This window comes from Atractosteus spatula, chromosome 28 (genome assembly GCF_055471065.1).
Source record: "Atractosteus spatula isolate fAtrSpa1 chromosome 28, fAtrSpa1.hap1, whole genome shotgun sequence".
NCBI lineage: Eukaryota > Metazoa > Chordata > Actinopteri > Semionotiformes > Lepisosteidae > Atractosteus > Atractosteus spatula.
In genome coordinates, this window is record NC_142733.1 from 5578117 (window position 1) to 5598272 (window position 20156).

The following is a 20156-nucleotide window of genomic DNA, read 5'->3' on the forward strand; positions in this document are numbered from 1 at the left end:
CACACACAAAACTGAGACAAGGAGAACCGACAAAACTTATATTCATGACTTATATTCATACCCGTATCATACTCTGGAACTTCTTATTGCTCTGAAACAGCTCTTTGTAATAGTTGACAGCTTCACTGTGGTGACTGCAGAACTCTCCATAGCTGTCCTTCATTCTCTCACCCATCTCTCCAGAAAACTGCAAAGGAATTTTACACAGACTGTTAAAATTACGGTCATTATCAGCCAGGAAGCTGCCTCCACGCTAGTGCTGGGCGATAATTCGATAACGATAATTATCGCGATATAATTTTCCTCGATATAATTTTAACAAAAGTTCGATAAATGTGCGATATATATGTTTATGCTGCATGCGCACAAAATACTGCACGAGTGCGCATGCGTGTTGCAGACCGGGCAGCGAACGTGGTGGTGTTGACCCACATGGTGGTGGCTGACAGGATTGTAGTTAGAGTGGAGGAATGAGCGACACTGAAGCGAATGTAGTGCTCCCAACGACCAGCTTGAAGGACGATGACATCGTCGACAGAAAAGGTCATTCAACTTTGGTAATTTGGAGATATTTTGGCTTTTTACGATCAGACATAAAACGGAGCACTTTAACCTTTGCAGTCTGAGCCATCTTCTATGTGTGTTTTATCACACTGCAGTATTTAATTTTTCTATTAAGATATTTATTTTGTAAATTTTACTCATGCATATTTTGACGTAAAAAAGACTTGAATACTCTCTACCTCAGATTTGTTTAATGTTTCTGCTGTTTGGCAAGTGTTTGTTGTGTTCTTAAAATAAAGAGTTGTTTAATGTACCAATTAACTGTCAACTGTTTCTCAACTTTCACTCAAGAGAAAAAATCTGCCTTTAAACTTGAAAGAAATAATGATTTGACACTTATCGTGATAATTATCGACATCGACTGATATTAACATTTTTATCGTGATAATGTTTTTGGCCACATCGCCCAGCCCTACTCCACGCTGTCCAGATATTTGGCTGCTGATTTCCAAAAGAGGATAATGAAGCCACATGCAGGAAAAACCACCAGAAAAACCAGGAACGACGAAGCACAACTGATAATACGACTAGATGACGAAGTAGAGCAAGGTGAGCTGACCCCAGTGCCAACATGATTTAATTGTACCCACAACCCCACACAGCCAATTTTCCCAATGTATTCTTAACTGGTTTTATAGCAGCTATGCAACATGTTTACCTCTCAGAAGCAACGAACCACCTCATTTTAATTACAGCTATTACATAAAGATGTTCAGGATAAATTATCAGCTTTCGCCAGCTGCGTTAACCCTCAAGATTCTGTGATAAATCCTTCTCATTCTTCAAGTTTGGTTCAGTTGGCGTACTGCACCTCCGAAGTCAGGACGTCTCCGATGCTGTGAATAGAGTAGTTCCGGTCGCTCCCGGGCTGCAGGCCCTCTTTCCGCCGGTCTTTGAGTCGAGCCAGGAAGTGCCGGTGGATGTCCAGGAGGTTCTCCACGCAGGGGAAGATCTTCTCCACCTTGCGCTCGTCCATCTGCAGGGTCTCCCTCATCCCCCTGACGTACACCCGCAGCATGATCTTCAGGGTCCGCACGTGGTGTATCTCCGTCTGGATCAGCTCTGTGCGCAAACAAGAGCCAGCTCTGGGATCAGGGGAGGACACAGTATACCCCATGCTTCCCCTTTTCCCTGAGAACGGGACGGGCGAGAGTGTAAGCTGGGACAACAAAGGTGTGTAAGAAATCTGTCAGATTGCAGCTTTGTTCCCAAAACTCTTCAAAAAGGATTTTTCTAAATCACTGCAGGTTTCTACAGTTGGAAATTTCCATAGATACAGCTAGATTCAAATCTATCCTAGCATGCCAAATCAAAACCTTGCCTTTTCCGCCAAAAAACACACTAACATGCAAACATTTGTATTTAATTGCACACCCTTGATTGCCAAGATCAAATCCTTTCCTTTGGGGGGGAAAATGGCTAATAGTTTGAGAGAAAATAAAGGGCTTGTCACAGGGCGTTGCCATGAATCAAGGGAACTCACTGACATGCACCGAATTTTGCTATACTGGCTGATGATGTCAAGCAGGGGTATCAAAACCTGCTCCTTGGAGGGGGGGGGGTGTCTGCTGGTTTTCTAGGACTTCTGAAAAGCTGGGAGGAGATACTAAATTGTTCCAATCAACACCATAACGAGCTGCTGTATGCCATTAAGTGCCAAACTGGAATGAAACCCTGCAGACATACCAAACCCCAAGAACCAAGATGGGAAGAGACACCGGCTTAAAGGAATGAATTCATCAAGAGAAAATACATATATACATGCATATAAACAATCAAAAGATATGTCCAAAGCCATTCTGAAATTCTATAATATATAAACTTGTAGAGCACACGCTATCTTTATCATTGCTATTCACACACTTTTGGTTTTCCTTTTCAGTATGAGAGAGGTTTGCTGTTGAAGCCAGTCAGACTTGAGCCGTTAACACGTACTGAGAAAACGTGTGAAAGATAGGCAGTGGGCAGAACCCCACAGCTCCTTGGTTAAGGTGCATAAGAGCAGATACAAACGAATGCAGACCATTAGGCTCATCTTACACCGGGGTGCAGTGAGGCCTGGTGCGACACTTGAAGTGGAAATCTAATAAGTAAATTGATTCTTAAAAATGTAGAGAGCTTTGGAAAAAATATATTGGTGCTTTTAGATAATATATTTCAAGGATGTAATTGCTGTGCTACAGTACGTGCAGAATTTTAGAAAACAGTTTGTCAACAAAGTACACTGTTTAGGTTAGTTTAGAAGACATTGTACCAAAACAATATATGCTGTCTGGGTCGTTAGAATTAGCTGAAAGTAACTGATTAGCTTTGAATAACAAATCTAGTGCTTCTTCTCTCGCTCTATGATGTAATCTGTTTTGTCTTAGGGAAAGGGGAAGTTTTAGAAGGGACCAAGTGCTGAACTTTTTTACAGCGCAACGTCTTATAAAAACCCTGTACTGCTTGTAACAAATTGAGTCTCTGGTTGCACTTTGCGAAGTGGCAGCAGGGCTCCCAATATTGCAATATTGAAATAAAGACCTTACTCAGTGAGAACTCTCCCTTGTGGCTTCCTTGATAGTTATATTTCCATGACACACTGAAATACCTCCCCCAACTCACGCTGGCACATCCAGCCCTGAGATGCGTCTTTAATCAGAACGTTTTGAGATGATCTCCTCAATGATAATGGAGAGGATTCGTTTCTATAGGACAGGCGCTATGGACTGATTCCACAGGATCTGCTGCCCCTTTCTTGAGTTCTTTGAAAAAGACTGAGCTTTTCACACATCCCTGTTTTACACATCCAGTCATCCTGCGATTACAGTTTTCCCCGACTTCAGCTCTATTCTTATCTCAACAAGAAAACCGTAAAAAGGCAGACGCCAGCATTACTGGTTGGTCTTTGCTTTTGCTTTTGGTTTGTCTTTGTTTTTTAGTTGTTTTATGTCTTGTTTTCAGGTCTTGCTACAATGATCAAACTTTTCTTAAAATACTTAAAAGAAGAAGATTTCATACTGTGCAAATTTAGTAGTATAGTTGGTCTGACAAACTGGATCACAGAAGAGAAGTTGACAACAAACACAGTTTCCCCTAAACTCTAACTGATACAATGTATCAGAAATATCAGCGCAGACAATGGCACTAAAGAGGAAAGACACACTTATTTGGCTGACTTCTTTTTTTTTTAAAACAACTTACATTTTCACTCATTTATACAGCTGGGTATTTCACTGGAGCAATTCAGGTAAAGCACCTGGCTTGAAAGGTGCAACAGCAGTGTCTCACCTGGGATTTGAACCCACAACTCTATCCATTGCTCTTTCTGCCCCAAACTCTGCAGCTCACATACCGTATATCACATCTTGTCTCTTGATTGCATCCTTGCTGTGCTTCTTTAAGTACTGTGGGTCAACAGCCAGGCTCCAGGATTCAGCTTCCAAGTCCTGCGACTCCACCTCTAGCTCTGCACGTAGAGCAGCATAATGGCCATCTACACAAAGACGACAAACACAGGTCCTGAAGATGAAGCACCTGGACTCTTTTACTATGAAATAAAAAAACTGATTTGCACAACAACAGCCCTCTGCAATAACAGAGTGCATTCACAGTGTTCTCAATATGGGTGAACAATTAGTAAAAAAATCACAGTTGTCACAGGTTCCATTAAGAGTCAAAGCATAATCCATGATCATTTTAGTACAGAGGTTGTGCATGACCAGAGCCAATTATAAACACTTTTAAAAATGCAATACCTAATGGCTTACATATTTCTTACCTGCAATAATCTTATTTCGACAGGCCAAATTCTTAAGAACATTTTCCAACCTTAAATCAAAGAGTCACAAAAACACTATATAGACATAAGAATGGTATCAATGGCATATTCTGCATGAGCAATATATTTTTACTTAAAAAGATCTTCTACCTTAACTTGAAAAGCAATGGGCTTTAATTTCACTCCAAAACACTTTGTAATATAAACCAATAACCCAGGAATGAGGGGCATTATTTTCAACAAAAAAGCAGCTGTGAGCTCCCTGCTCTTCAACACAGAATGGCTGGATCTCAAAGTGTGGACAGCAGGGAGAAGAACATGGGATGTTCTCGGTACCAGTCCAGATCAGCCCTCACTGCTAAAGCTGATGCCCGCACTTTCCCCTCCTCGGCCACACACCTGCGCACTCCGACCTGCAGGGACTGTGTGTCTGTTCAGCCGGCTCACGCCTTACCTTCAACAATGATGGACTCTGCGGTGGAAGGTGCCAGCGAAACCGAGTCGTCGGATGGGACCTTGGTTCTGCTAAACGCGTCTGGCTCATCCATCTCCCCCGCGATCGATCTGCAGGAAGACACGCAGGCTCCCTCAGACCTACAGTAAGCGCAAGTGCAGAGCCTGGCTGGCGGCAGCTGGTTCGCCACCGTGTGCTTCTGCTGGGTACAACAGCCTGAAAAAACGTCCTGGCATCTCATATTTCTAACCCTTCCTGATTGCACGCTTTAGGAAAAAAAAAATACTTCTCTCTTTCTTTTGACTTCTGGATTCTATGCTGTCAAACCAATGAGAGCTTCGGTGTTTCTTTTTGGGAACTTTTTCTAACTTTTGAAGCAAAAACAATCCAGCGGAAAACATTTTGTGAGACGATATGGTTCATGCTTTTATAAAAAAAACAATTCAGTTGATTTTTTGTTGACACATGGTGTCTGTTACCCATTTATACAGCTGGGTGTGCTGGAGTAATATACTAGCAGTGTCCTCAGCTGGGCTCTGAACCCACAAGCCTCTGGTCAAGAGCAGGGCCTCCACCGTCAATCCCATTTTCAAATACATCATCATAAACTTCATTTTATATAGCGCCTTTAAAGGTGGCTTGTCAAAGCGCGTTACAGAAGATAAGAAAATACATGCAAAGCTTTTTTTTTTTTAAAAGGCCACAGATTTAGATTTCAGGGACCTCTGGGGGAGAAATTAACAGTGTGGTGGACCACAGGTGTCAGAATTGCACGAGCTGTACGCAGGGATCCAAGGGGACAAACTGCTCCAGGGAGCTGCGCACAGATGTCAGGAGAAACGACGAAACAGACAGGAGCAGGGGAAACGGCGAGAGGCTGACCAACGGCGCTCGTTACTCACCCCGAGCCGTTGGTGTGGTTGGCAGCTGAGCTGGCGGTGGCCTGAGAGGTGTTGCCGCGCTGTGAGAGAGTCATTCCGGTGCCGCGAGGGGAGCCCGAGGAGCCATCGGGAGCCGCGAGGCCGGATCTGTGCTGCTCCCTCAGGGGAGCGCTGGCTACGGAGACAAGCATGGCGTCAGAGCACCCCTGCACCCAGGACACTCTCGGATCCCGCTCCCCGCGCCTCTGCAGGGACTTCAGGACCCGGCAGGTCAGCAGCTCGTTCTGCAGCAGCACCCGCACGCCCAGCCTCTTGGAGAACGCCCTCCAGACGGCCAGGCGGGGACGGGCAGACGCGCCGCTCTGCCTCTTCCCCCTCGCGAGAGCCAGCTCCTTCTCCATGGAGACCGAAGCGCCAAGCAGCAGCACTGATGAATCACTAATCAGTGGGAAAGGGCTCAGGATGGGCAAGCTTATATAGCAACCTCTGGCTGCGATCTTTCTCGAACTGAGAGGTGCCGTCTCTCACTCCGTAGTAGCGGAGCTGTAGTGAAGGACACCTTAAATGCCTGTTAAGCCTGCCTGAAGTGCCATGCTGTTCAACACCGCAGTGGTTACTATTTTCATTTTCAAGAAAGCCTGCTCATTTAGGCCAACCCCCCCACCCTGACCCCTTCAGTATTTTTCAACAGTTCCTAGAAAGGTGTCTTTCCTACGCCACCAAAGATCATTAAAAAGTAAGAGTCTCGGAGACCGCGTATCTTCTCATCAAGAGAAGAATCTTTATTCTCTGCAAAAGATTTCTACAACCCAATCACCAGAAGCTTCCAATATTATTCCCATTCTCACCTCTGCCGAGGGGAAAAACCTAACTCGACAAAGGACAACAGGTAGCTTGTTTAGGAGGAAAGAAACATGTTTCTTTTACAGACACATTGCCTATGTCCCAGACAGTCACAGGTTAAGCCTTCAATGCGATTCCAAAGGCTAATAAACTCCCCCCCCCACCGGTTGACCGCAGATAACTGGCAATGGACAAGCTGGAGCCGTCAGCTGCCACACAGGGCCCCATCTTAAAACCTGATCACTCCGACACTTGGAGCCGGGACAGCTTCTCCGAAATGCAAGCGGATGACAAAGCAGACCTGTCCAAACAGGAACAGAGGAAGAAGGAGCACACTGCTGCAATGGCAGGCAAATCCAGTCGTACCCGGGCCCGCTAATGAACAGCCCCCGCCTAGAGGGTTTGGTGAAACCTAGAACTTTCCACTGCAGCAAGTCCCTGTAGGGAGCCCCGCCTTACTTCTCCATGCCCTGCGTTTCATCTATTAGCAGCATGCGACGGCCTGCTGGCTCACTTTAAAGGTGTCTGCAGCTTTAATGAGAACACCAGGGAGGGTGTTGAATGAGCGGTGCAGCAATCACACCAGCGCACACAAGGCCCGTCGACGCTGAGGGTCACAGTGACTTACATGGCAGGGCTTGGGGCACTAGAAACACACCTGTGCCCCCTCCCCCCCTGCCGATTATCTCTCCCTGTACTGGAGAGGAGGGTCAAAGCAGACGGAGGCACAGCGCTTTTCACTGAAACCCTGGGCTGGGCTCTTTTTTCCTGCTGCATCTGTCCCAGTCCAGTTTCATTTCCAGGCTGAACAGACCGCCGGGAGGCTTCCCCGCTAAGCCAGCTGAAAACCACTCCCCCGTGTAGTGTCAGGAAAAAAAAAAAAACTTACTTAGAGATGAAATATTTTTTTTGTTTTTGCAAAAATGTTACTTTTATCAACAATTTAAGAGGCAAGCTGTGTAGTGGTTAACTATCTCAGCTGTACATTTCACTCTGTCCCTGGAACAGACTGCTACACAAATCAAGGTTAAGACAGTCCTTGTGCAATAATGAACAGCTGCTTAGGAAACTGCTGATTCAAAGGAGAAAATACAAAAGTTATACACAGGCATATATACAGTTCATGAAGCAATCTAATAATTCAGAAACGGCATGGTTAAAGCTGTCTGTACCGTGCTCGCAAGTGAGTTATCCAGATAAGACTGAAATGTGGGCAGGTTAAGCTCCAAGATCAAGGGTTCGAGCCTGGGTTTGGTCACTATCTGACTGGGAACTGGTAATCCCAAGAGGCAGAGACCCTGGGCGCTTGCACACAGGCGGTGCTGTGGGTGAGGGACACAACTCTCCACCAATCGGCACTGAACCCCCTGGAGGGGGGCTTGTTGTCTGTGATGTGTAAAAAGACGACTGGCTGGAAGGTGGGCAGGGCGCGTCTACACCTCCTTAGCCCCTCCCCCCCCCCCCCGACCCATCAATGCAGTGTGATCGCAGGGCTCATGCTGTGGCTTCGAGCCGAGAAGTGAAAAACACAAATTTGCTTTTCAACTCATGCGGGTATATATAAAAAAAAAGAACTGCCATTTCCACATCTAAAAAATAGACTTGGAAAGGCAGGCAGTTTAAACCTCTTGCACGATAACATCTTGAAACTGTCCTCTGCAAGTTAAAATCAATACTCCTACCCATGCAGCAAAACTGTGAGGGAGTATTAACCTCCATCACAGGCATGACCGTTCCAAGTTTCCCAAGGATGCTAGTGCATTACACATCCATCAGTCCAGGTGGACAGCCTATCGACACAAGCATACATACCATAACAGTGCAAGAATCTGAGGCGGGATTTGGAAAAATAAAAATGACCTGGTAGCAAGCAATTCACATCAATAGCAAACACTTCATGGCAGTTTTCTAGTGTTCTGCTTTTTGAACACTGAACAATATCAGATGCTGCACTTCTGAACACACAAAGTGAAGTGTCAGTCTGCTGTGCTACAAAACTGAAAAAGCAGTTACAGCCTGCTATTATTAATCAATAATGAGAACTTTTTAACTAAAATACAATCACAGTAAAACCACAAAGAACACACATAAAACAACTAGCTATTTCTTTTGGCAATGAAGCAATAGAAAGACTCTGTCAGAGAGGCAGCATTTAACAGAAAATCATACTTCAAGGCAAATTCGGCATTAAAAAAAGAGCCTATATTCATGTGGTATTAACAGTAAATGCATATCACTAGGGAATTTAAAAAACGGCTCACCTTGATTGAAATACTGCACAGTACTCTGGACAGATCCAGTGCTCTTGTACTGGGAATCTTTAGCCTGTATTAAAAAGAAAATGTGATAATTAAAAAGCATGCACCCAAACTAACAACTGATGTTTTTAGTAAATGACTACCTCTGAGAGGAAAAGCACTAAGTAGTAAGACCTTTGTGAATAAATGCTCCCCTCTAGGGACTGTAGCAGTCCCTCCCAGTATTTCAGAGGAACTACTGGGGATTATGTGGAAAAGGTAGGATCACTATCACTAATTACCATGAAAGCATGGTATTTATGAACATCCAATTTCATTAACCTGTACTGCAGTAAGAATTGAATTGAATTGAATATGAACATTTCTTTTATTCTTAGATCCTTTGCTGAACCACTTTCAGCATAAATAGTAGCTCATAGTTTAGTTGTAGAAGGGTTTCTGCAAGTGTTTGAATGCTGGGCCCCACTTTTACACATACTCCAGTATATTCTGAATACCCCTCATCTGGTACAGCAATGTTCAAGGGCAGGTCTGCAAGATTCATCAAGCATTAAGATTGATTTAGCCTTGATGAAACAAGACGGAAAACGGAGAAAAGAAAGCTGGTCAGGAGTTTTGAAAAGCAAACTGGTTTCGGAAGATCAAGTCAGACCAGTTCAGTAAGCTAGTTAAAAAGGTGAGAGAAGTAAGTCTTTGCTTTATGACTGGCAAAGCTACTTTGGGAAGGAGCAAGATTTAAACATGCATGACACTGTAAGCAACAGGAGCTGTCCACACACCCACAACACATCTGCCATGAGCTTATATGCGCACTGGGGCCATCACCAGCTGCCTGGGCTCACCTTGACACCTGTCAAAAAACCTTGTGTTCATCATGGGCAGCAACTCCTGATTTTCAAACTGCAGGTCTGAGCATAAACCAGTACCCAAAGAGATACAGCGCGTCTCACACTGCGAACAGCTCTAGTAAAATAATGACTAATATAGATCATTTATTCAAGACCACAGTGGTGTATATGACTGTAAACTAATAGGAGATGTATTTCCTAATAATGAATTTGCAAAACGGCTTTATTAACCATTGCACAATCACTCTAAGCAGTAGAACAAAGGTCCAGTTTTTGACAAAATCCTACCCGGAACAGATCTCATCAAGGAAACAGGAATAACATCTAGTTCAAATTGAACAATTAACCCTTTACTTAAAGCAATCTCCTGAGTAAGAAGGAAACCTAACAGGTCTCTCTTGCCATTTTAAATTTCTATTAGTGGGGTATAATTCTGCATTCAGGTTGTTTTTTTTGTTTCATGAGGTAAACGTAGCTTAAACTTAGCTGATTGGTAAAGACTGGGGGAAATTTAGCCAGAACACCAAGGTAACACTCCTACTCTTTTTGAGAACCGCCCTGGGATTTTTAGTGACTACGAAGAGTCAGGACCTCAGGACACCTCATCCAAAGGACGCGTCCCCGTCACTATACTGGGGCATTAGGACCCACACAGACCGTGGGGTGAGCGCCCCCTACTGGCCCTACTAACACCTCTTCCAGCAGGAGCCTTAATTTTTCCCAGGAGGTCTCCCATCCAGGTACTGACCAGGCTCACACCTGCTGGGCTCCAGTGGGCTGCCAGCTGGGAGTTGCAGGGTGATATAGCTGCTGGCAGTACTGTCTAGTGACTATAAACATTGCACTGGGAAGACCAAGTGCCACCACTTGTTTAACACCCACAGCAAATCCTGTGAGCTTTTTATGGGAAATACCGAAGAAACAGGAGAAAGACACCAGGTAAAATAAGACTTAAGAAAGGGAGGGAGCAGCATGCAGAAAACTTTGGGAAACGAGAGGAAAAAAAACTCATTCCATTTGCTACACATGCATTCACAAGGACCTCCTGAGCATTTCAAAATGAAACAGTGATGAAGAGAAGCTCTAGGCGCTTAAATGTAGTAACATCAAGCATAAAAAAAAGGAAACTCAATTCACAAGGTGATGAAAATTTGGATCTTTTATGTTTTTAAAAAAATGCAAGAGAGGCAGTTTCTAGGCTGCATTCCATCTGAGCCAGTAATGCAGGTCTGGAAAGTGTGGGAGACGCAACAGCACTCGACTTCCTCCACCAAAACAAACAGGCTGGCGAAGGAGCTGCATTCCTCCCTCTGCTGCCCTGCTGCTGTGTGACGGTGCGAGTGTCCCCCCAGGCTAAGCTCAGGGGTCTGTGGACCTGTGGGATACTGTGGGCTCTCTCTCACTTTTAATCACACACGGGGTGGCGGGATCAGAAAGACCCCGGATCAGGTGGTTCAGGATTCTCCTGCAACGACAAGAACCCGGGCATCCTGGGTTGCGCGGCAAAGCTCACTCCATCCACAACCGACTCCCAAATCAATACTCCAGGAGCCCCACCACCTGATCGCTCCTTTCTGCCTTGTTTCGCCTATGCAAATGAACCAGCCTCCAAAAACCCAGCAATTCAAACACGACACCGGCCAACCTAACAAAGGTGCTGCAGGCATCCAGCCCAACACTCAGGAATCCCAGTCTGGTCAAAACAACACCTACAATTAGAAGAAAATGGACAGACGGCTGTGGTCCGCCTAGTTTTTGAAACAGATTTGTTTTCAACCCAACTAAATCTGTGTACAGTGTGCATGTCAAAGAAAGGACAAAGACAAATGGCCAATTATTTACAATTACACCAATGATAAAGAACAAAACAAAGCTGGACAAACCTTGGCTTTACTGCTGCTGCACTCAGCTAATAGATTTTTACAGCTCTTGTGGACGTTCACCGCACAGTCTAACAGAGGGGGGGAAAAAAAACAACAGATGAGTTTGTTTCACTGGCGTAGCTCTTCATCTGGATAACAGTTCTCCATCGGGTTCGGGGATCCAGCTGCAAAACAAAGCAACGGAAAACAGACCCGAGCCACCAGATGCTCCACTCCTCTCACCAGATCCAGAAGCCTGACTTACCGTCTGGAAACAAAATCACAGCACTCGAGACCGATACCGAAACCCAGGGGGTTTCAACGGGACCAGCATCCTTGCCCTGCTCTTTCTTCCATCGACTGGCTTTTACAGACGTGCAAACAGCAGAAAAGCTGCCTCGTTTTTATAGGCTTCTTTAATAAGCTTTCACAGGTAATTGAGAATGTCAGCCTTCACTGTAATTAGGACTAGAGGGTTCCGATTAAAATAAAAAAAAAACGGTGGTTGGCTTGGCTGTGCTGCGATGATGTGACAGCAGCCGAGAAGCTGGCCACAGGCTTTCTGGGTTCCAGGCTCAGGAAGCTGTTCGGCAGTGCAGCGTGATCAAGTGAACATCGCCAGGAGCAAAGACGCAGCGGCCCCCAGCGCAGTCAAACTGATTTCCTGAGGACTGTCAAGCACCGTCACACTCGAAACTTGGAGCCTTTCCAGAGCTCAGCTGCAGAATCAGGGCAGCACTTTGAATTCCGAAGCCATGGGATGAACGTGGCCAAGCGACCCCTAAGTACTTTGCATTGTTTTCTTCATTATTTCTCAACTCGCAGCTTTTTCAGCTGATTTCTTTTAAGTATGCTTCAGGGATTTGCACCCCATGCCAAATACCTACTGAAACCAGTGAGGAGAGAGACTCCGACAGTGAACCCAGTGCTTTGCAGATTTTTAGACACTCCCCCCCAAATAAAAAACAGAAAACCATATCCCAGATCAGGAGCATCTCCGGCCTTTTTCTCCCAGAGAGCCCCACCCCAGCGGGTCTTATAAATAACCATTTCTAGAGACCTGGAACAACATAACTGTGATCAAATGAGTAAGTGATTTCTTGAAATGGACAGATAATTTTGGAACAAATATAAGACTATTCATCAGTCCTCAAATCAAGTTCCCTGGAATGAAAAGATCGCTTAAATGATCAATAGCTTGCGTGTGTTCCCAATATTTAGGGACAGGTGACATGTGACTCATTCACAGTCATAAGACTATGACCCTTACCCTGGACACACAAAACCAAAATCTTGTACAGAAAATGCTTATTCTGATTTTGGCTTCCCCCACCATCGTTGTTCAAGTCTTTTTGTTTTTTTGCTCTTTGTATGAAACATGTACAGTAGTTTAAATCACAGTTTACAGTACGACCTTGTAGAGTCCACTAACCTAAAGGCCCGTAGTCCCCTGTTATCATATCTGGAAGCCTTGTGATTCAGTTGTTGCTCACTGATGCCTACAGGAGCGATTAACACTCGTGCTCATGTCATGGGATTGGGATGTGTAATGAATATTCACTCAATTACTGTCTGAGGTTTCGAGTCTCCTTAGGACTACAGTTCCCTCTAGGAGCTCTGCTGGTAGTCCTCTGGTGATCAAGCTCCTCGTGTACAAACATAGCTACAGTATCCCTGCAGAATACTAACATGCAAGTGCATGCATATACATGGATCACATCACAAATGCTTTACATCACTCAATTTATAACCTAGGCTCCTAATTTTCAGCCACTGTCTGATCTTAGCTTCTACATCAGAAGGACTATTCAGAATCCTCCGCATACTCTTATGATGAAAATATATTGTGTTCTGGAAGCAATTCATGACAAAACATGCCCTGGACCAGGAGGAAAAAAAATATACAGGAGCACAATTAAAAAAAAAGTTAATACTTCAGGGGCATCAAATGCGGAGAGTGGAATACTTTAAGAGTGAATGAAAAAATGCCTATTTAGAAGCTGATTCTAACACTGCTGTCACAAATCAATTCTACTGATCTGCTGCCTAACAAACACATTGAACTTGTTTGGCCTGTAGTAGACAAAGTTCTTTTGCTGTTTCTTCAGGCAAGTACATGTAGTGACTGGTTCAGTCAAAAGCGTCCATCATCTAAACTGAGTCAACAGAAAGGGCCAGATATTTAAAAAGAAAAACAGCACAATAAAATAACACTCTGCAGAAGAGCTATAACCAACAGTAATCTACAGTTAGTCCCAGGTAACCATAGTGAGATTTATGAAAAACGATTTTTGTATTGAACAAACCAGACCTGCTGTGACAGCAGTTACCCACGTCAGTGCTAAAACACTCAGGTGAATCAACCCGTCAGGTCCCTGCTTTACTTCAGCAGAATGGTCAAAACAAATACTGCAACTGGCCAACAGACGGGCTCTACACAAACAGCACTTGACTACAAAAAGGATAAAAAGAACAGAACAGCAGGTGCAGCAATGAAGATTTCTTCTTAAACTGGCAACTTCAATGCTCACTGAAATGAAAAAATACATGCAGTGCTTTAACTTCTCACTGCCTACAAGCGTAGCATTTATCCAAGAACAAAATTAATACTAATGATAAGACACAAAACGACTTCACATCTTCATTGAGCTCCACCTGTTGGGTACACAGATAACCCTTGTGCTGGATCACTTCAGTTCTGTTTTATGATAGTGATAAAAACGGAGAACAAGGAAACATCAGCCCTACAGACATGTTTCAGCAGTACAGTACACCAGGGTCTAACAGCTTTTTCCAAATCCAAGCCACCATATGCACCAGCAGCACACAACTCTGGATGATGCAGGTAGGAGGTTAAAAACCATTTTATGTACAAATCAATGTGCAGGGAGTAAAAATGTATGCATACTCTTTCAGGCTAGATCCCCCTTTGCATATTTTAAGTCAAGCATGACAACCTGAGCAGCAGTGAAAGAGTATTCTAAGGCTGCATTAAGGAAATCCATTTAAAATCTCAAATTTGTCCCTTAAGATATAACAAAAAAATTGTAATCTGTACTACAGAATGTCAAACAATTTTATATTACTTAAATAAGCCTCTTTATTTATTTTATATAGTTTTATAAGACGTTACTGCAATGGAGGCAAGTTAAAAACAATGCAGCAACAAAAAAAAAGTACCGAAACGTTTTTTCTAGGGTAGAAAGCAGGCTTATCTCCCTCACACACCTACACTGCCCTGGCGCACTGACGACAATGTCAGGTTTCAACATGCCCGCTCTGCGGCAGGACCCACTCAAGGCAGGAGGAGCTGGCACACCTCGCCGTCACCTGACCCAGATCACTTCTCACTGTACGAGAAACACTTCTTATCGAGTGGGAGCTACCTGGAGGTGCACTTCAAACTACAGCAGGAACAAGAAGCACTTCTTTAAGGCAACCAGGAGTGTGGGACAAGCGTCCCAGCCATGTTGTTGAAGCCGACACCCTGGCTTCTTTCAAGAACTGGCTGCATGAGATCGTCTGATCAGTGAGCTACTGACTACCTGAATGCTACCCTCTTGATTGTCACCATTTCTTAAGTCTTATAGCTTGTGTGTACATCTAACTTTGTTCCACGTCTCGAAAATGACTTAACTTTTTTCCTAAGGAAATCCCAGAGTTGCAGAGCTTTTTATTGAATGCCTTGAAGTCGGCAAGTTATTCTTGTACTTGAAACAGCCGATACTGCGCCTGTCAGTGTTTCTGACCAAGCTAAGCAAACCTTAGCTCTCAAAACATTGTCTTATTTACCTGGTTTTAATGTTTCTTTTTGCACAGTGAAATACTGAAATAGCATGTGTTAAGAATATGATTTTGCAGGTGCACAGTAACTGCGAAAACAGCATTGAAATAATACTAGTTAACTATACAAGTAAATTTTTTATTAGTCACTCTAAAACATAAAGAAACAAAAACCTTTCAATAGAAATGCAAGAAAATATTTCAGACACTAATCTCCACCAGCACCATTCATTAGCAACTTGGGATGTCAAATGCATTAATCCTATAAATAGTATCCATAAATAAAATTCAAAAACATTCAGTCGTGAACAGGGCTTTAAAAATGACTAAAAAATGAATATGCTTAAAAGGCCGAGCAGTCTAGGACGACTATGTGTGATATTTTAAAACGCCACATGGGAATTCAGGACAGTCAATGAAGTTAAAAATAAACGTATCCCCGCTTCTGTCCAGAAATATGACAGTTCTGTTTAAAGCTTTGCTGTGCCTAGGCAGCGCACGTGATCACAGGCAGCCAAAAACAACTCGTTAAAACCTGACTCCAGGAGCTTTTCCACTGCTGCACCTGACACACACCAAGAGACAGCTGGGCTAAGCCCACAGTACACGCTGAGAGGCAGATTCTCCACAGGCCACAGAGACGCGCACAACTCTCTCCAGAACCAGACATGACCACACCAGGGCACCAGGGCACCCGCGCCCCGCCATGCTAGACCCAGGGCAGCAGAGCCTATCGCTGCGAGCCGGGAGATCTGAGCGACACGCTCCCTTCCCAGGCGGCCCGACGGCACTCTCCCAGCCTCTCGGTCTCAAACGAAGCTGCACGGATAGCCACTGAGCCATGGAGGAGCAGAAGCCGATGTGCCTTGGAGAGAAGGTTAATGGCGAGTGGGAGAACGAAAGACAGGGCAGGGCTTCCAGTGAGACTGTCGAAACAAGACTAATCAGTCGAGTGGAGTCCAGCAATTACAAACCAGCCGGTACAGCAGGGGTGTATTCTGAGCCCAGAGAGACATGAGGAACCCCTGGTCTGCAAGCTGTTTGCTTTCTCTTCCCTTACAGCTGCATTTCCAAGGAGAAATCTAGAAACCAACTTTAAACTACGGAGAATTGAAGCTGAATGCCTGTTACGGTCAGCCGTCAGCCGACGAAGTAGTTCGTCTCTGGACACATTTACACGTAGACTCCAGGACATCTGGACATTCAGCCACTGGAAGGCATTTAGAGGTGCAGGTGACACTTAAGACCTAGGGCATCTGTGGCCCTCGGGCAGCCTCAAAGGCAGCAGCACACCACCAACCACAGGACTGAAAAGAAATTAAAAACAGCAGCGCCTTAATTGGTTTTTAAGAAAAACAAAATGGATAAATGGTCTTGCAAACATCTCCAGCACTAGAAAAAAAATGGATGTTCCATTTTATTTTGCTCACCATTTTTTGGCACAACACGAACCATTCAGGACTGCCTTGCCCACCCCTGGCCTGTTTATTTAAATGTGTGAAGAAATATATCCACATTATACACACGGTACCTAAACATGGTCAAACCACAGATTTTGCAAGAGTGTAATTAGTAGACTGTATTCTGCTGCCGATATAAAATGCAAAATTGAATAATCCTACCGGTTTGTTACAGGTTAAGAAAGCCGTGAGTGGGGGATAATTAACAGGAAAATTAAGTGATACACACAGACGCAGTACACATACAACAACAGTGAAAGGAGAAACCTTACCAGAGAAGGACTTACGCCATTGAAGGGCAGTGTGACTGCATTAAGCATGATACACTCTGACAAGGCTAATGACTGTCTTAACCTATTTATTAAGGGTAATCAGCAGTTAAGAGAGTATGCAACATCCATATCACTAGGCAAATCCTTGTATAAGCCAAACACATGAAAAGATAAGACAGGTTTTATGTGCAAATTCAAATTAAATCTATTTAAAAAACATCTCCTCTGAGGCTGAACAAAGTTCCTGCTCTTTCTGTAATGCTATCTCTTCCCCCCCAACGCTCTCATGCATCACCAGCTTGCCGTCCCATGGCAATTAACATTTAAAATTAACTAGAAATGACAAAATTGTCAAATGAAGAGATGCATGAATGTCAGCAATGCAATGCTTTAATACAGCCTAGACCTTGGGTGTTTTGTAAACAGGCTCTGCAACCTTGCTAGACTGCTTTAGAAGTATAAAAAATGGAAAAATTCCCCCTCTCCAGGCTGCTGCCACACCAGGACTCTATCAGCAGCAGTTAACGGAGTACGAATTTTACAGCGGATTTAAACAGATTGAAATAGGACTAACTTGTGTGGACTACTGCATATATGAAACTTCCTGTCTATATGGGAGCATCAACAATCTGACAGATTTACAAAAAAAAGTTATTCCGCCCTACCCCTCCCACAACAGAAAAGATTCTCCATTTCCCTCCCCCACTCCCATCTCGCAGCAGCACAGTAAACTGCATTTCTCTTTAAATTAAGCAACAACCGGGAGTAGCTGATCTTCCAGCTGCCAGCAACTTCTTGGAAGAAATCTCCACCCCCCCCCAGCCCACATTTTTAAGACAAAGACTTGAAGATTTAGGGAAACGACACACACAAGACCTAGGAACAATCAGGACCTCTGCGCTCATGCTGTTAGGCAGGGATCTGATCAAAAAGCATCGCAGAAATGTTTACGCTTCCTACCTCACAAATCTAATCCCAAAGGGGAAAGAAAAAAAGGGCCCGAGATAACACAGAGGCCGGGACGTTGCTTTCACAGAGCGAAGGCTACCAAGACAAGGTCTAATGAACAGCAAAGTCTGCCAACCACGTTTATCAACGCACACGTGACAAGAAAAAGGTCAGGGTACTGTAAAATGCTGGAAAAATATTTCCAACATTAATGGATGCCCTGCAGGTTTTTTCCCCTCACCAAATGAGTCCAATAGCTGATCTGAGTTCCAAAAACACAGGCTTAACAAGCTACATAATATGGAAAAGCAGACTTAGAATCACAGTTTGGGTTAAGTAAGAGCACAGAAACAACAGCTAGGACAAGGCTGGAATATGGCACTTGCATAATACAACCAACAGCAACATAGCAGGTCCTGCAAAAAAACACAAGTTCTCTAAACACACTTTTAAAAAGCAAGCATTTTGCAAAACTCCATACTCTATGCTGCAGCTTACAAATCACATTAATGCTCAATTCTCCCTAACTAGGGAACAAAACTGGGAATTTGTGCTGGTAAACCAAATATTTCTGTAGCTCCCAACAAGAAACATTACACTGCTTCACAGCACAGTAAGAATCTGCAGTGTTTTTCTTTTGGGAAAACAAAATCCGTGATCTGAGCTGCATGTAAATCTGTTACTAGAATGGCACACTTTTGCTTTAAAACTCCGGTCTTATAGATTAGCCTTTAACCCACTGCAGATCTGTTTTGACATCTAATGACATTTGTAGGGAAGGCATCAGAAACAAAATGCAGAGATTCCAATATAATGAGAGATTTTATCTTTCAGCAAAGCTCAACTGAAAAGGTAATACAGTTCAAACGTTTTAAGGCGAAATTCCCTGCATGGTTTCTCTTGTGTAGTTACCAAAGCTTTGACGTGCAATTATTACACAACCTGTGGCTAGGAAGGCCCCCTGAAAAACAGGTGTTTAACATTATTTAGCCTATTCCCTGCTACAGTAAGAGAAGCGATCAAAAGGACTAATCACTCTGGCACTCTGGAAAACCATTGCTAAAGCCTCCCAAGATTCTTACAGTTATCAGCTACAGACTTCAGGTGCCCAGGCCAACAACAAATGAGTTGAACTGCTACAGCACTTAAAATGGTGTTAGTACTGTCTCTGTGTGTCTTTTTCAAACATAATGTACTTGCTGCTCTTAATGCAGAAAAGCTCAGAGAAGCACAAAATTCAATAAATTAACTTAATATTCAAAAAGTGCACACTTTCTTTATGACACCATAAAAACATAGCTATATGAACTTTACCAATACTTTACACCCAATGCAGCATCTGATTTTTTTAAACCTGAAAATAATCATCAAATCACGCCTATAATGTTGGTACAACTCATTTAAATCTAGGTGACCACACAGTCCAAATCTTTGAGCCAATGAGTCTGTGTTTTATTTTTTGCTTCAGTCCAGGTAGTTATACTGCAGACAGCACACCTGAAAGAGCAACAGTTTCACCCTGAAACTCACCTTTTAGTATGCTGTTCACGCCAACTACAACTCTCATTCATCTTTTCAGGACCTGAAAGCAAATTTGAATAAAAGCCCCCCAAGAATTTGAAGAGGGTAGAGTTACACAGGATCAGGATTGAAAGGGACTGCTCTGGAGTGGTTTTGAAAACAAGGTGGCAAGCAGACCAGTAACAGGCACCAGTTAGCACTGAGACTAGTTGAAATGAAAACCAGCTGACACAAGAAAGGGATACTCCAGGGCCAGGACAAGGAACCGCTGACCTAAAGGATCTCTTACACCAAATGTGACAGCAGGACACAGAAATAATAACTTATATAGCACCTTTCTGGACCCTCCTCTCAAAGCACTTTACAGGTAATGGGGATCCCCTCCACCACCACCATCACCAGTGTGCAGCCCCACCTGGATGATGCTCTAGTACTCTCCCCACACACCAACTCTCAGTGGGGAGGAGAGCAGGGTGATGAAGCCAGTTCAGAGATGGGGGTTATTAGGAGGCCATGATTGGTAAAGGTCGGGGAAATTTGGCCAGGACACTGGGGGTTACACCCCTACTCTTTTCGAGAAACGCCTGGGATTTTTTTTAATTCCCTGTGATGAAAGATCTCATTCTTCAACATACGCACAGTAGCACCCACCTGAAGAAGCAATGCTTTATGCAAGTGTTTTCTAGTTGAACTAGAAGCAAT

The 20156-nt window shown here is 43.9% G+C and overlaps 1 protein-coding gene across 2 annotated transcripts in view; it reads right to left on the reverse strand.

Moving 5' to 3' along the window:
- Positions 1-20156, reverse strand: part of arhgef18b (Rho/Rac guanine nucleotide exchange factor 18b) — a 64050-nt gene that overhangs the window by 20491 nt on the left and 23403 nt on the right. For both annotated transcript variants that reach the window (XM_088907507.1, XM_088907508.1), the window contains 7 exons: positions 11492-11559; positions 8764-8827; positions 5681-5834; positions 4779-4888; positions 3899-4039; positions 1376-1626; positions 62-187 (listed from right to left, as the gene is read on the reverse strand). In XM_088907507.1, coding sequence (XP_088763633.1) covers positions 62-187; positions 1376-1626; positions 3899-4039; positions 4779-4888; positions 5681-5834; positions 8764-8827; positions 11492-11559 — 914 coding nt within the window. The remainder of the gene's footprint in view (positions 1-61; positions 188-1375; positions 1627-3898; positions 4040-4778; positions 4889-5680; positions 5835-8763; positions 8828-11491; positions 11560-20156) is intronic.